Genomic DNA, 14,354 nt, shown 5'->3' with positions numbered 1-14,354 from the left:
CAGCTTTCATGTGGAATTACAGAGTGATTAAATCGATGTTATGCGTTTCTGAGACTTGCTGGGGAATGGTAAAGAGGAAAAATTATCCCATAAAAAAACACCCACAGGCAGCTTCTGCTTTGATGTTTGCCTCCCATTGTCTCAAAGATAGAAAATGCAGAGGGGTGGGTTGGGCTTTGGTGCCTGCTTTAATCCTGGTGGGGGGTTCCTCACCCTGTGCGAGTTACTTGATCAGATTAAAGAGCTAATGATGAGTTGACTTTCTTTCATTGGAACCACCACAGGTCTCAAGTTATCAAGGCAGGGATGAAAGAGCTCTGAGGTAGGAGTTGAATGAATTACTTATGTCAGTTCCAGCTCTGAACAAGATAGATATGCCTCTTTAGATCGCATTCTTCCTCCCCCTACCCCAAGGAAACAAATAGCACCAGCTAATTCCATGGGCTCCTGTGGCTTTGGGGCCTGTGAGAACCGAGTGGATAAAGATGCTTCTTGTATCCTGGCCCCTGATTGAACGTGGTCATTTGTTGCTGATTGGCAGATAGGGAGCATCATCCCTGGTCATCTTTCCATGCAGCCTCTTGCTTCTTTTCCAGATTGTAGAGACACTGTTTAATGCTCTCAACCAAAACTTGGTCCAGTTTGAACTGAAGCCAGGGGTCCAGGTCATTGTATACGTCACACAGCTGACATTAGGTGAGTACCTGTTGAGGCTCTCGGGGACATGGGTGCGAAGATCCGTTATCCTAGAGAGAAAAGGGAGGGCATAGTCATCAAAATCTCTTCCACAAGATCATGTCTTCCTGGAGGCGTTGTGAGGGGATGGCAGGAAGACTTTATTAGGAGTAGTCCTACCAGTGAATCTTGGGTAGTCTTGAGAAAAATTACATTTACTTAGCTTTGTGTATGTATTTATTTTTATTCACAATAGTGGAGATGACACTGGATAAATACTTGGGATCTTTCAATTTCTTTGGGTTCCTGAGTCTATGAGACTTAGTTGGGAAGTCAGATCAGAAAACATTAAAATCCAGTTTTAAAATGGATAAGTGTAAGTAGAAACATAGACCAGCTCTAATTGGATAACTTACAAAAGGAAAAATTAATGTCCATGTCCCATTGGACATTGAGTTGTGGCTGTCTCTCTCTGGGAGAACCTGTTGGCTCAATGGGTTTTTACTAATAATGGCAGATTTTCAGATGTAGACATTCCCAATGTGCCCATCCAATAGCATTTTACCAGATGATAGAGGAGAATAAAACATTGCTAAGTACTTAACCCAAAGCTCCTAGCAAGCTACCATATTGTCAGGAAGGCTAAGAAGATATTCAAATCTTCTATGCCCTCCTGGGATACACATGGTCTGTTTATACCAAGAACAAGTTTCCCAAATGCACAGCAGAGGAATTGACATTCTTGTAATATTGAATATTCAATACTGAAGGCAAGTTTCCTGTGTCCCGGTAGCAGGCAGGACAATTGGAAACTGGAAATTAGGGTGTTGGCTCAGTTTTCCCAACAACTACTTTCTAAGTAAGCATGTCTGTTTTTCTGTCTTAGCTCCATTGGTGGATTCCAGCACCGGACACAGCAGCTCAGCCATGCTTATGCTCTTGTCAGTGGTGTTTGTTGGCTTGGCTGTGTTTTTGATCTACAAGTTTAAAAGGTACATGTTACTCTCATGAGTGGGTTCATCTCAGATGATTCTTCCTATGATCACTTTCCCCAACTCATTTCAAGAATGTGATCTTAGCTCTCCTTGAACCTATTTTTGGCACCTGAGGAAAAATAGGAATGTTTGAGGGCCAGAGAATAAATGAGTGTAAGAATGAGACCGGTATCCAATTTGTAGCAATAATATGTTCGCAAAATGAGAGCTGTGAGTATGAAATGCATTCTAGAATCTTCAAGAGAAGTGTAAAAATATTTTCAGTCTCATTTGAAATTTTGAAATAAGGGCACAGATATTCAGGGGTCTTTGGGAGGTCCTTTCATACAGATCAACACCCATTCAGGGCTATTAAATAGAATTTCTTTTTCTCTTTTTCTTTCACACACATATACTTTCTTCCCTTCTGTTGCAGCCATCCAATATGTCAGTTTAAATTTCATGATCTATGTCCAACCTTCATCTCTCTTTCTCTCTTTGCCTGTGTCTAAAGGAAATTGATCAGGAAAAGCAAACTCTGCATGGATTCAGAAATAAGATTTGAAGACCTCAGAAGGGCTGTTATATCAGGCTACTTACCAAAAGGATGACATTGAAATCAATGATTTTGAACTCATATTCAAATTATATAATACTTCTCCCAGGAAGTGGACTGTTTTGAGAGTATGAACTCTTGAAGTCAGACCAACTCTTAGCTATTAGAATTCATGTTCTTGGAGGATTGTGTTTGCTTCTCTCAGCCTTAGTTTCCTGATCTGTAAAATGAGGAAAACAATGATAGTTTGGAGGTTTGCTGTACAATTTAAATATAATAACAGCTATAACCTGCCACAAACAAATAATCAAGGAAGCTAACTTATTTTCTGTCCTACAGAAATGCCATTGTACCACAAAGTGGCACGTACTAGATTCTCAAAAAATCTTGCCAGTGACATAGTGATATTATTGGGTGAATTTTTAAAAAGCATAGCTGGGCTCTGGTAGACCTTGGAGTTAACGTATTCCTTGTGAATCTGGAAAGCAAATAGCAAACATTATTTATTCCACCTGTCCTTACCCCGGGCTCTCCTCCAGTGGATAGTCCATTTAAAATGACTGGTTTTACATGACTGCTTCCACAGCTTCCCATGCCTACTAGAAGGATGGAGTGATGCCTTCTAGTTAGCTTACAGACCTGGCTGTGAGTTCATGTCCTTTTAGGTCAAGGTGGGAAAAACAGCTAGCCTATAGCCACTTTGAAAAGAGGAAACACCTTTCTGTCACAATTAGAGAAGTGTGAAAGATCTGTTATGGCAATCTTATTTGTGGAGGCACTTCAATTACATAAAATGAAAATTCACTTATGAGAAGATTTGATGTGGAGGACCCCGATGACTACTGGGGACTGTACATCAAGTAAACCAAATTTATGACCTCTGGGTTTATAAAACTATGGATCCATGGTTGCTGAACATAAAGGCTAAAATAAGTCTTGCAAAGAGATGTGTGTGTGTGTGTGTGTGTGTGTGTGTGTGTGTGTGTCTGTCTGTCTGTCTGTCTCTGTGTGTCTCTGTGTGTGTTTGAGATACATATCCAAATTAAAGTAAGACTATCTTGTGACATAGCAACTTCCCAATTTTTCATCAATGCTGATAAACTCCCTAGACAGTCAGCTTATATTATAACGATCTCTAAGTTTGTGTACTTTAATGCATGAATCCATGCCAGGTAATGGCGTTGCTATATTCTTCTACTTTTATAGTTCTCAGTTCTCAGCCAGCCCTTTCTATGTCTCTAACTGGATCAATGGCAGTCAAATTGTATAAACAGTAGTCATCTATCAGTTAACCTTTACTTTTCTAGCTCTTTTTCCAGAAGTTTTCCTCCCAGAACTATAAGCCTTTGGTTGAGACTTTATTGCATTATTTGTTTTTTTAAAAAAAGAGAAAACTATGCAAATTTTATTTCAAGTATTGCCATCATTTTTAAAAATAATTTTTATTGTGATTAAGTGATTACATAAATTTCACAGTATTCTGAGATAATGATACTTAGTTAAAGTCACAAACACATTCTAACCTTCATGAGGCAAATTGTAATTATCGTGGTCTATAAAGTTGGTGAATTCTGAGCTTTGACAATACAACTATTTCTTCCACATTGGATGGTATGTACATTTCTTTCCTTTTGCTTAGTGTCAGCTGTTCCCTCTTTCCCTCTTTCCCTCTCATTCCCTCCCTCCCATCACTGCCCTTCAGCTTCTTAGTTCGTTTTCATCAATGTCCAGGGAGCGGATGGTCCCCTCTGTTGTATGGTTTCCGTTTCCCTCTGATTCTTTGTTCTCCTCCTAGTTTGCTCCAGATGTGTGTGTATATACCATATATGTGTCAACAGGATGGGGTCATTTAGTAATGATTAGACAAGATGGGTGGAGGTCCTTTGTTTCTCGAGTCCTGTTTGCCTCCTTACATTTTGTATTTAACATCCACATATCAGGGACACCATGTGCCATTTTTTTTTTTTTTTTTTTTTTTGCTCTTGGCTTACCTTGCTTAAAATGATTTTTCAACATTGTATTTTGTACACCTCACTGTTACAATGGGTCAACCTGTATCCTTATTTAAACATTTTGTTATATCCCTTCTCCTCCCCAAATTATAAAAATGTATATACAAGAATCAGGACACTGGAATCAGATACAGTGGATCATATACAAGAAACAAAAGAATCACATAGTACATTATAAGTATGTTAAAAACGATAGCAAGAAAGAAGAAAAACCACTGTGTTCCTGTCTTGGGGTTCATTTTGCTTAACATCATCTGTGGGGAGGGAGGATTTGGGGAGGTAGGGAGGGAAGGGAAGGTAGGGGAAAAACAAAGGAGGAGGTAACAATGCTCTGATAGGAAATGTACTCAATGCCTTACTCATGTAACTGTAACCCCTCTGTACAGTATTTTTACAATAAAAATATATATGGAAAATTAAAAAAAGTAATTTTAACAGTTCCATCCATTTCCTTATTAATGCCATTATTTTTTCTAAGGGTTGCATAATATCCCACTGTATATAGGTACCACAGTTTTCGGATCCATTCATCTGTAGTGGGGCATCTGGGTTGTTTCCATATCTTGGCTATTATGAACAGTGCTGCAATGAACATTGAGGTGCACGTGTACTTGTATCCTGGTTTTTGTTGCTCAGGGTAGATGCCTAGGAGTGGTATGGCTGGGTCATATTTAGCTTTCTGAGGTACCTCCAGAAGCTTTCCAAAGTGGTTGTATTAGTGTACATTCCCACCAGCAATGCAGTAGGGCTTTTCTTTCTCCGTATCTCCTCCGGCATTTGTCATTGGCTGAATTTAGGATGTGGGCCATTCTCTCTGGGGTAAGGTGGTATCTCAGGGTTGTTTTTATTTGCATTTCCTTTACAGCCAGGGATGGTGAACATTACCTCATGCATTTCTTGCCATTTTCATCTCTGTTCTGAGAAGTCTCTCTTTAGATCTCTTGCCCATTTAGTAATTGGTTTGTTAGGTTTGGGAGGGATTAGTTTCTTGAGTTCACTGTATATGCTGGATATTATGCCCTTGTCTGATATATTGCTGGTAAATATTTTTTCCCAATTAGTTGACTGTCTTTCTAGTTTGGTTGCTATGTCTTTAGCTGTGCAGAAATTTTTATTTTAAGGCAGTTCCATTTGTTGAATCTCTCTCCAATTTGTTGTGATCCTGGAACTCTGTTCAGAAAGTTCCTGCCTGTGCCTATAAGTTCAAGTGTCTCTCCTACTCTGTCCTGCAGTAGTTTCAGAGTTTCAGTTTTGATGTTAAGGTCTTTAATACATTTTGAGTTGATGTTAGTACATGGTGACAGGTTGGGGTCCACTTTTAGTTTTCTGTGGCTGCCCAGTTTTCCCAGCACCAGTAGTTGAAGAGGCTATGCTTCTTCCACTATATGTCTTTGGCTACTTTGTCAAATATCAGCTGACTGTAAGCATGTGGTTTTATTTATGGATATTCTAATCTATTCCATTGGTCTTTGGGTCTGTTTTTGTATTAGTACCAAGCTGTCTTTATTATTATGGCTTTATAGTAGAGCCCAGTATCATGATCCCTCCGTGTTTTTGTTTTGTTTTGTTTCGTTTTGCCTAGAATTGCTTTGGCTATTCTAGGTCTTTTGCTGTTCCATATAATTTTTGGATTGTTTTCTCTATTTCAGTAAAATATGTCATTGGGATTTTAATGGGAATTGCAGAGAATTTGTAAATCAATTTTGGCAGTATAGCCATTCTCACTATATTAAGTCTGCCTACCCAAGAACATGGAAGATCTTTCCATTTCTTGATGCCCTCTATGATGTCTTTAGACTTTTATACTTTTATTAAATAGTTCCTTTACTTCTTTGGTTAATTCCTAAGTATTTTATTTTTATTTGAGGTTATTGTGAAGGGGGTTGTTTCTTTCATTTCCCTTTATACTTGTATGTTGTTGGTATACAGAAAGGAAATGGATTTTGGGGGTTAATTTTGTATCCTGCTACTTTACTGAAGTGGTTTATAAGTTCTAAGAGTTTGTGGGTGGATCATTGAGGCATACCGTCATGTCATTTGCAAAAAGGGCTGGTTTAACTTCTTTCTTCCCTATGTGGATCCCTGTTATGTCTTTATCTTGCCTTATTTCTCTGTCTAAGGATTACAGAACTATATTGAAGAGGAGTGGTGAGAATAGGCATCCTTGCTTTGTTCCTGTTTTTAAGGAGAATCGATTGTAGTTTTTCCCCATTAAGTATAATATTGGCTATTGGTCTGACAAATGTAGCTTTTATTGTTTTTTGTTTTGTTTTGTTTTGTTTTTTTGGGTCCAGTCATGGGGCCTGAACTCTGGGCCTGGGCGCTGTTCCTCAGCTCTTGAGCTCAAGGCTAGCGCTCTACCACTTGAGCCACAGCGCCACTTCCAGCTTTTTTCTTTTTGCTTATGTGGTGCTGAGGAATTGAACCCAGGGCCTCATGCATGCAAGGCAAGCACTCTACCACCGAGCCACCTTCCCAGCCCCATGGCTTTTATTGTTTTAAGGAATGTTCCTTCTATTCCTATCTTCTTCAGAGCTTTTAACATGAATGAATGATGTATTTTATCAAAAGCCATTTCCATGTCAATGGAGATAATCATGTGGTTCTTATCTTGGATCTGTTGATGTGATGGATTACATTTATTGATTTATGTATGCTAAACCATCCCTGCATCTCTGGGATAAAGCCTACTTGATCATATTGTATGATTTTTTGATATGTTTCATATAGTATGATTTTTATATGTTTTTTATATTGTTTGAATTTTTTGAGGAGCTTTGAATCTGTGTTGATCAAGGAGATTGGTCTGCAGTTCTCTTTTTTGTTGGGTCTTTGTCTGATTTGGGGATGAATGTGATACTGGCTTCATGAAGGAATTTGGGATAGCTCCTCCTGTTTCTGTTTCTGGGAAGAGTTTGAATGTCTTTAAATGTCTTATAGAATTCCATAGTCTTTTGAGGAACTCCCATACTGCTTTCCAAAGTGGTCGAACAAGTTTACACTCCCACCAACAATGCAGTAGTGAAGTCATCTGATTCTGGGCTTTTCCTTATTGGAAGACTTCCGATTGCTTCTCTATCTCATTGTAAGTTATTGGTTTATTTAATTGTTTTATTTCTTCTTGGTTCAGTTTGGGAAATTTGTATTTCTCTAAAAATTCCTCCATTTCTGCTAGGTTTTCCTTCCTTAGTAAGTATAGATTCTGGAAATAATTCTTTAGAATTGTTTGGATATCTTGGGTATTTGTTGTAATTTTTCCCGTGGCATCCCTGATCTTATTGATTTGAGTCTCTTCTTTTCTTTTTAGATACTCTTGCCAGAGGTCCATCAATTTTATTGATTTGTTTTCAAAAAACAACTTTATGTTTAATTTCATTAATTTTTATTCTTAGTCTCTATCTCATTAAATTCAGCTCTTATTTTGGTTATCTCGCTCCATCTAGTAACATTAGGGTCATTTTCTTCATGCTTTTCTAGCAGTTTTAGTTGCAACATGAGATTATTTACTTGGTCGCTCTCTATTTTCTTGATGTATTCACTGAGAGTGATAAATTGGCCCCTCAGGACTGCTTTTGCATGTCACACAGGTTTCTTTGTTATGTGTATTCATTTTCGTTGAATTGTAGGAACTTTCTAATTTCTTCTTTAATTTCTACTGTGACCCAGGTGTTGCTCAGAAGTGTGCTTTCTATTTCCATGTATTTGAGTAATTTCCATGGTATGCTTTGTTATTAAGAATTAGCTTGTTTCTACTGTGGTCAGATAGAATACAGGGGATTATGTCGATCCTCTTGTATTTGCTTAAATTCCTTGTATGAACTATGATATGGTCTATTTTGGAGAAAGTTGCATGGGCTGCTGAGAAGAATGTGTACTGGGTTGTTGTAGGGTGGAAAACTTGGTATATATCAGGTAATTCCGCTTGAGATATGGCATCATTTAATTTGGAGGCTTCTTTGCCAATCCTCTAGGTGGTAGACCTGTACTTTAGTGAGAGTGGAGTATTAAAATCTCCTAATATTATTGTATTTGGAGCTATTTTATTCTGTAAGTCCCAGAGGATTTGCTTAACATATTTGGGTACACCCAAGTATTGCCATAATTTTCACTTTTATAAGGGGATAAATATTTGAACATCAGGTTATAATTAATTTTGAATTACATGTAACATGGTATATACAAAAATATAAACAAATGAAATAGCAGATATTGAGAGATGATGAACTAGTATTTCAAAATTATTCAATAATTATTGAGTTTTTCCAGGAAAATAGAAAGTTGTCATTTCAAATTATAGTATAATTAATTAAAAATTAAAAAGAATTACCTAGCCAGGCGCCCATGGCTCACACTTGTAGTCCTCCATTCAGGATACAGAAATCTGAAGATCCTAGTTTGAAGCCAGACTGGGCAAGAAAATCCATGAAACATTTTTTGAAATATATTTTTATTTTCTTTAGCTAGTTGTACAAAGGAATTGCCAGGCAACAGAGCAGTTTATGAATACAGTGTCTCTTGATCAATAGCATCACCCCTCCCAATCCACCCTTTCCCTCACTATTCTTAATTTGTAGGTTATTTATTTAACTATTTTTGGAATTTAGCCAGGAAATATATGCATACATCAATGCATCTTGATCTGTGTCATCCCCTCAACATCCCCCGTGCCCATGACTTCTATCTACCCTTGTTTTTCTCAGTTCTGTGGCATTTGCATTGAGATCTGGCCTCTTTTTCTTTCAGTTGTATAGAACCCAATGGTGGCTATGTGGAGGATGCCCAAATTGCAAAAATTGAAGGTCACGTTCTGATCACTGGATGCACAAGCATCCTTCACATTTTATTATTTCTAGCCAATAAAATTTTCTGCATCCATTAAAATGGGGAACTGAATCTTTAATTTTTGATCAATTGAATTTTAAGTAGCTATACCTAAGTAACACTGTGTTGAGCAGCACAGTCTAACTGTGCTTGCTTTCTTTTCTTTCTTTCCCTCCTTCCCCCGTTCTTCCTCTTTCTCCTTCCTTCCTTCCTTCCTTCCTTCCTTCCTTCCTTCCTTCCTTCCTTCCTTCCTTCCTCTCTCTCTTTCTTTTTCTCTTTCTTTCTCTCTCTCTCTCTTTCTTTCTCTTTTTCTCAGTTCTCTTTCTCTTCCCATATTACTGGCTACGTTGAGTTTTACAACCATACATTCCTCTCTGTAACTGTCAGCATTATGCAATTTAAATATACATCACTTCATTTATTGAGTGCCTATTAGGTTCTAGGCATTAAAAACCATCTTCCTATCTTTCCCAAGTGTTCACTTAGGAGATAGAGAATTATGACAATCCCCAAATATATCAAATATCATTCTGACTGTCACATTGCATTTTTCTATTGGGTAGTGATTACTGTTCCATAATGTTTCAGCAATATAATTAAAAATCATTGTTAGATGACTTATGTTCAGAAAAATACCACCAAACTCTTCTTACTACACTTGTAGCTAGGCCTGCCTTTCCTAGGTAAATGGCAAGATGAAACTTCTGAGTCTTTCCATTTTTTTTCATTCCTTTTTCCCCAGCAGTGCTTTTAGTATAGTTCAAAGTCTACCTTGCTCTCCCAGACTTCCAGCCATCTTCATAGGTAGAGGAAGTGAATATAAACTGCAATTGTTTTTTGTTTGCTTGCTTGGTTTTTTTTTTTAAGAGACTTGAGCCTATCCATCTCATTCTTCTTATTTAAACCTCTATGAATGTGTGGCCAAAGACATAGCCCTTGATCTTTTTATGCTAAAGTAGAGTTCAGAATTGACTTAGATCCTCAAAAGTCCTACAAAGAGATGCATTAAAAATGAAAAGCAACTTGACAGCTTTTTACAATGCTGCAACTTGTGATATAAAATTCAATCCCTTCCAACCATCTATTTAAAAAAAAGAGATGAAACTACATCTATTTTTAGATGTGTTTTTCAGAGACTGAAATAAAGTGAACAATCACTGTGAGAGATAATTCATCCAAAACCTCATAGGTATCTTTAGCCAAGCAGAGATGGCAGTACACAGGCTTGTATGTGTAGCAACAGTTTGACTGCCCCAGATTATAATAAATATTACAACTGATGCCAATATTGACGAGTAATATGTACTTTCATGATTAGAAGGAATTTAATTCATTAGACTATGTCTTTGTCCAGATCAGAGCCAGCATGAATTTTTAATCAATACCTTGATAGAGGCTGTGGTTTACTGCCTCACATGCATTTCACTCATTCAAACCTTTCAAAGTATATTAAACTATTCTGAACCAGTAGGAATCCTGGGCAAGTCTCCTTTCATGTTGGAAAGCAAACATTAAAGACATCAAAACTGAACTGAAAGGAAAGATAGACACTTCTATATGTTTTAAACCTTTTTCCAGGGTTTACCTTCAGCATTAACTACTGGCAAACCTTATTTAACACCCCATATTTTGTCTCATTTGGGATTGAAGAGGGGCAAGGAATATACAATCTTGAAAGTATCACTGGTTAGTATTAAGACCTCAGAAAGACTGTCCTTTAGAGACACAAGGAATGTTCTATGTGGGTAGCCATCAGATGTCCTGAGTTCTCATGGTATCTGTGCCAATAATCGGCTTCCTGAAGGACCCTTATCTGACTTTCCCATCAACTGATGAAGTAAGAGAAGTAGCCTCTGAATGTGAAATTCCAAGCTTAAAAGAGAATCATCTTTTCTTTGAAGATTATATGAAATTAAGTGCACAGACTTTGAATAATGTATTTATTCTACAAATCCTTAATGCATGTAAACTGTGTCCCAAGGACTATGTTAATTATATACTGATGAAAATAGAAAATGTGGGCCTTGTCTGCAGCAGGCTTTCAATCTGGCAGAAGAAAAAGACAGCAAACAAGCAAGCCAATAAGCATTGTTTATGATATCCCCCTAAACCCAAACTTTATTTACATTTTTTTGGTAAACCCTGTACCATAATTACACTTGTAACACAGGGAAAGTTTTAAATATATGCTTAGGGGAGGCCTCTCAGAAATGGCACACATTAAATCAAATTTTAAGCCATAGGGATGAAAGACTAGCACGAGAGAAGACAGGGCAGCCTGCTTGTTACACATGGACAGAACAGTCAAATACTCCCCATGAGAAATAGCTTTGGTATTCTTGCAGTTTAAAACGTTGGTCTCTCGCTGACCAGAGCATGACCCAGCAGCTTGATAGAAAAGTCAAATCCCAACTCATCCCATTCCAGGTCTATAAAATCATTATGTCTATTCCATTGAGGACCCTGGGTGATGCTTAAGATCATCAAATCTTGATGATCTCAGGTTAGAAGGATGCAAAGGAGGCTGGAGTACAGTGGGAGAAGAGAGAATGTAGATGAGTCAGGAGATAAATGCCCCAAGGGGATTTCAACCTAAACCTGTCTTTTCTTTCAACCCCAAGTTCAGCTACCTTACATTTTCAAACCTAGTCCTTTTGCATTTTTAAAGGAAGCTATTTAGCGTTTACTGATCCTTTCTTTGATACTCTCAATAATTCTAAAAGGAAGTTACTGTTAGCCCCATTGAACAGGTGAACACCAGACTCTTTATGATGCCTCGCTCCTGGGTATTTCTCTGAAAATTCAAATAATGGTGGAATCACTTATTTCTTGGCCATTGATAACAGAAGCCAATGTGAATTGATTAGATTGATGCATCATCGTTCATGATGCACAATTTTGAGCCTCAAAGTCCAACTTCTTCAAGAACTTACCAACAAATAAATGTTTTAAACTTTTGGGTGAATAGCAAATCAAATCCATTGCCTTTTGGTTTACACTTGCTTGGTTTTTACTGCAAGAGTGGATGGCAGTGCTTTCCTTAGGGAGTTCTGTGGGGTTCATTTTCACGGAACATCTCAGTCTGGTCAGTGCCTTTCTGGTCGGTGCCTTTGTGTTGGCCGAAGTGCATTCGCATGACCAGTACTTTCCCTGACACTGGACTTTTATTTATTGTCTCCCTCCCTCCCTCCCTCCCTCCCTCCCTCCCTCCCTCCCTCCCTCCCTCCCTTCCTTCCTTCCCTCCTATTCTCTCTCTTTCTCTCTCTCTCTCTCTCTGGATAAAGACTCATTTTGTAGACATAAGCTATCCTTGAATCACTATGCAATCAGGTTGTTTTCAAATTCTGATCTTCCTGCCTCTGTCTTTTCTGGCACTGGGATTATAATTGTGAGCCACCATGGCCAGCTGACTTTTATTTTGTAGTTGTCGAGGACTTTTCCTCCCCATATCATCCATGATTTCCAGTGCTCCACATTTAGTCCATCCTGTGCTCTTACTCTGACTTTGCTCCTACCCATATAGGAAAATCCCCTGGATTAACATCTATGCTCAAGTACAACATGACAAGGAGCAGGAGATGATTGGGTCAGTGAGCCAAAGTGAAAATGCCCCCAAAATCACACTCAGTGACTTCACTGAGCCTGAAGAGCTGCTAGACAAAGAGCTGGACACGCGGGTCATAGGTATGTGTGCCTGTACAATCGAACTCAGACTTCTCTATCCGCCAAGCATTCTGGCAGCAGCTCACATACCCTGTCTGGCAGATACCATTGGACTAAGAAGCCTGAAGGGAAACTACAGTCAAACATGTGTCTACCAACTCTGCCACATGAAACTGGAAGACTTTTTCCCTTTAGAATTGAATCCATATCAGAAGCCCTAGAGTTGTAGTCAGAGAAGAACGAAATCAACTATCCATTAGTTTTAAACTTTTTCTTTTTTACTATAAAGAAAGATGACTCTAGGTCCTTGATTATAGTCCCATGAATGCAGAAGGTGATATTCGATGGGCTGTTGTTTGGCTGGTCTGTGACCTCAGTGACCTCTCTGGGCCAAGTAGTTCTTAACTGTAAGATGAGAAGAATATCTGAGGGTCTATCCAGTTTCTATAAGATATGGAGAGTCAGTTCGGCCAGGGTTGTGATAATGAAGTGACACTGTTGCCAGCACAATACCTGCCATGTAGTGAGTATTCACTGCGTAGTCATCTGTGGCTCTGATCCCTGCAGGGTATATGGTGGCAATTACCAGGTTGATTCTCCTCATGTCCTAGTGTGGGAGATAGTAGATGCAAAACATGGAGAAGTTAGAGAGCTGATAGGAATAAGCAGGCACCCTATTTAAATGCTCGCCATGCAACTCTTGCAAATGACTTCGAATTCAGCAGTGACTAAGACTAAGGTCGCCACCCTTGTGCAACGTACTAACCTCTTTTTGCTCTTTGTGTCCTCTCTCCCCTTTAGGAGGCATTGCCACCATTGCAAACAGCGAAAGCACAAAGGAGATCCCCAACTGCACCAGTGTTTAATACCAACAAGCCACGTGGTCAACCACCTTTCTGAATTTTTATTTTTGATGACTACTACTACTATTATTATTATTATGGGAAAATGAAAAATGTCTTTTTTACTGTTTATTTACCAAGGGCCCCCCCCCCTTATAAAGAGCAAGCAGATGCTTAGCTTTGGAAGAAAGGGGCATTCTTAGCTGATTAAAATGAGACAGAAGGACCAATTGGCTGTATTTTTGCGAAAGGCCAAGGATGCACCTTCCACAGCTTCCTTGCTTTACTCTGCCATTGATAGAGCAAAGACTCTCCATTCCCCCCCCACACACTCTGTCTTTTCCTTCTCTTTCAGTTGGGTCCCTTATCTTATTACCCTCCTGTTCCCCTCCCCAGTCACCAACCCTCTCTCTCCCCAACACATCCAACACAAACGATTTCCCAGTTCGATTGCAGGAGGTGGGTAGGTGGGTGGTGGAGATGGCGGCAGAAAGCGTGCACACCTTTACCAAGGAGGCCTTGCCTCGTGCATGCTCATAGCGAGGCTAGCGATGGCTGGATGTATATAACTAAAATGTAAATAGCTTTTTATTTCCTAAGAAATAATTTAATGTTTAGTAAAAAAGAAAACAGAAAAAAAGAAAGATATGTGTGTTGGCTTAAGCACTCACTCGCAGAGCTGACCAACCCCCAGGCCTGCTTGATGTGTTGGGTTCTGGATGCTATTCAGCCGTCTGTCACATTTAACTCTTGCATCTCCGCGTCCACACCATAGCTGGTTTCTACTTGTGTATATAAAGGGGGGGCGGGC

The 14,354-nt window shown here is 38.8% G+C and overlaps 1 protein-coding gene across 1 annotated transcript in view; it reads left to right on the top strand.

The window, feature by feature from the left end:
* The window catches only part of Sorcs3 (sortilin related VPS10 domain containing receptor 3), a 581,112-nt gene extending 567,382 nt beyond the window's left edge, over positions 1-13,730 (top strand). The window contains exons 24-27 of the mRNA XM_042689442.1: positions 597-696; positions 1,562-1,667; positions 12,562-12,722; positions 13,503-13,730. Of these exons, the coding sequence (XP_042545376.1) occupies positions 597-696; positions 1,562-1,667; positions 12,562-12,722; positions 13,503-13,567 (432 nt within the window). The 3' untranslated portion in view covers positions 13,568-13,730. The remainder of the gene's footprint in view (positions 1-596; positions 697-1,561; positions 1,668-12,561; positions 12,723-13,502) is intronic.
* Positions 13,731-14,354: the final 624 nt, after the last annotated feature.

The sequence above is a fragment of the Dipodomys spectabilis genome, unplaced genomic scaffold, assembly GCF_019054845.1.
Source record: "Dipodomys spectabilis isolate Male_0828 unplaced genomic scaffold, ASM1905484v1 ptg000125l, whole genome shotgun sequence".
NCBI classification, from domain to species: Eukaryota; Metazoa; Chordata; class Mammalia; order Rodentia; family Heteromyidae; genus Dipodomys; species Dipodomys spectabilis.
The sequence above is the reverse complement of the archived record's forward strand: the minus strand, read 5'-3'. Positions and strand labels throughout refer to the sequence as shown.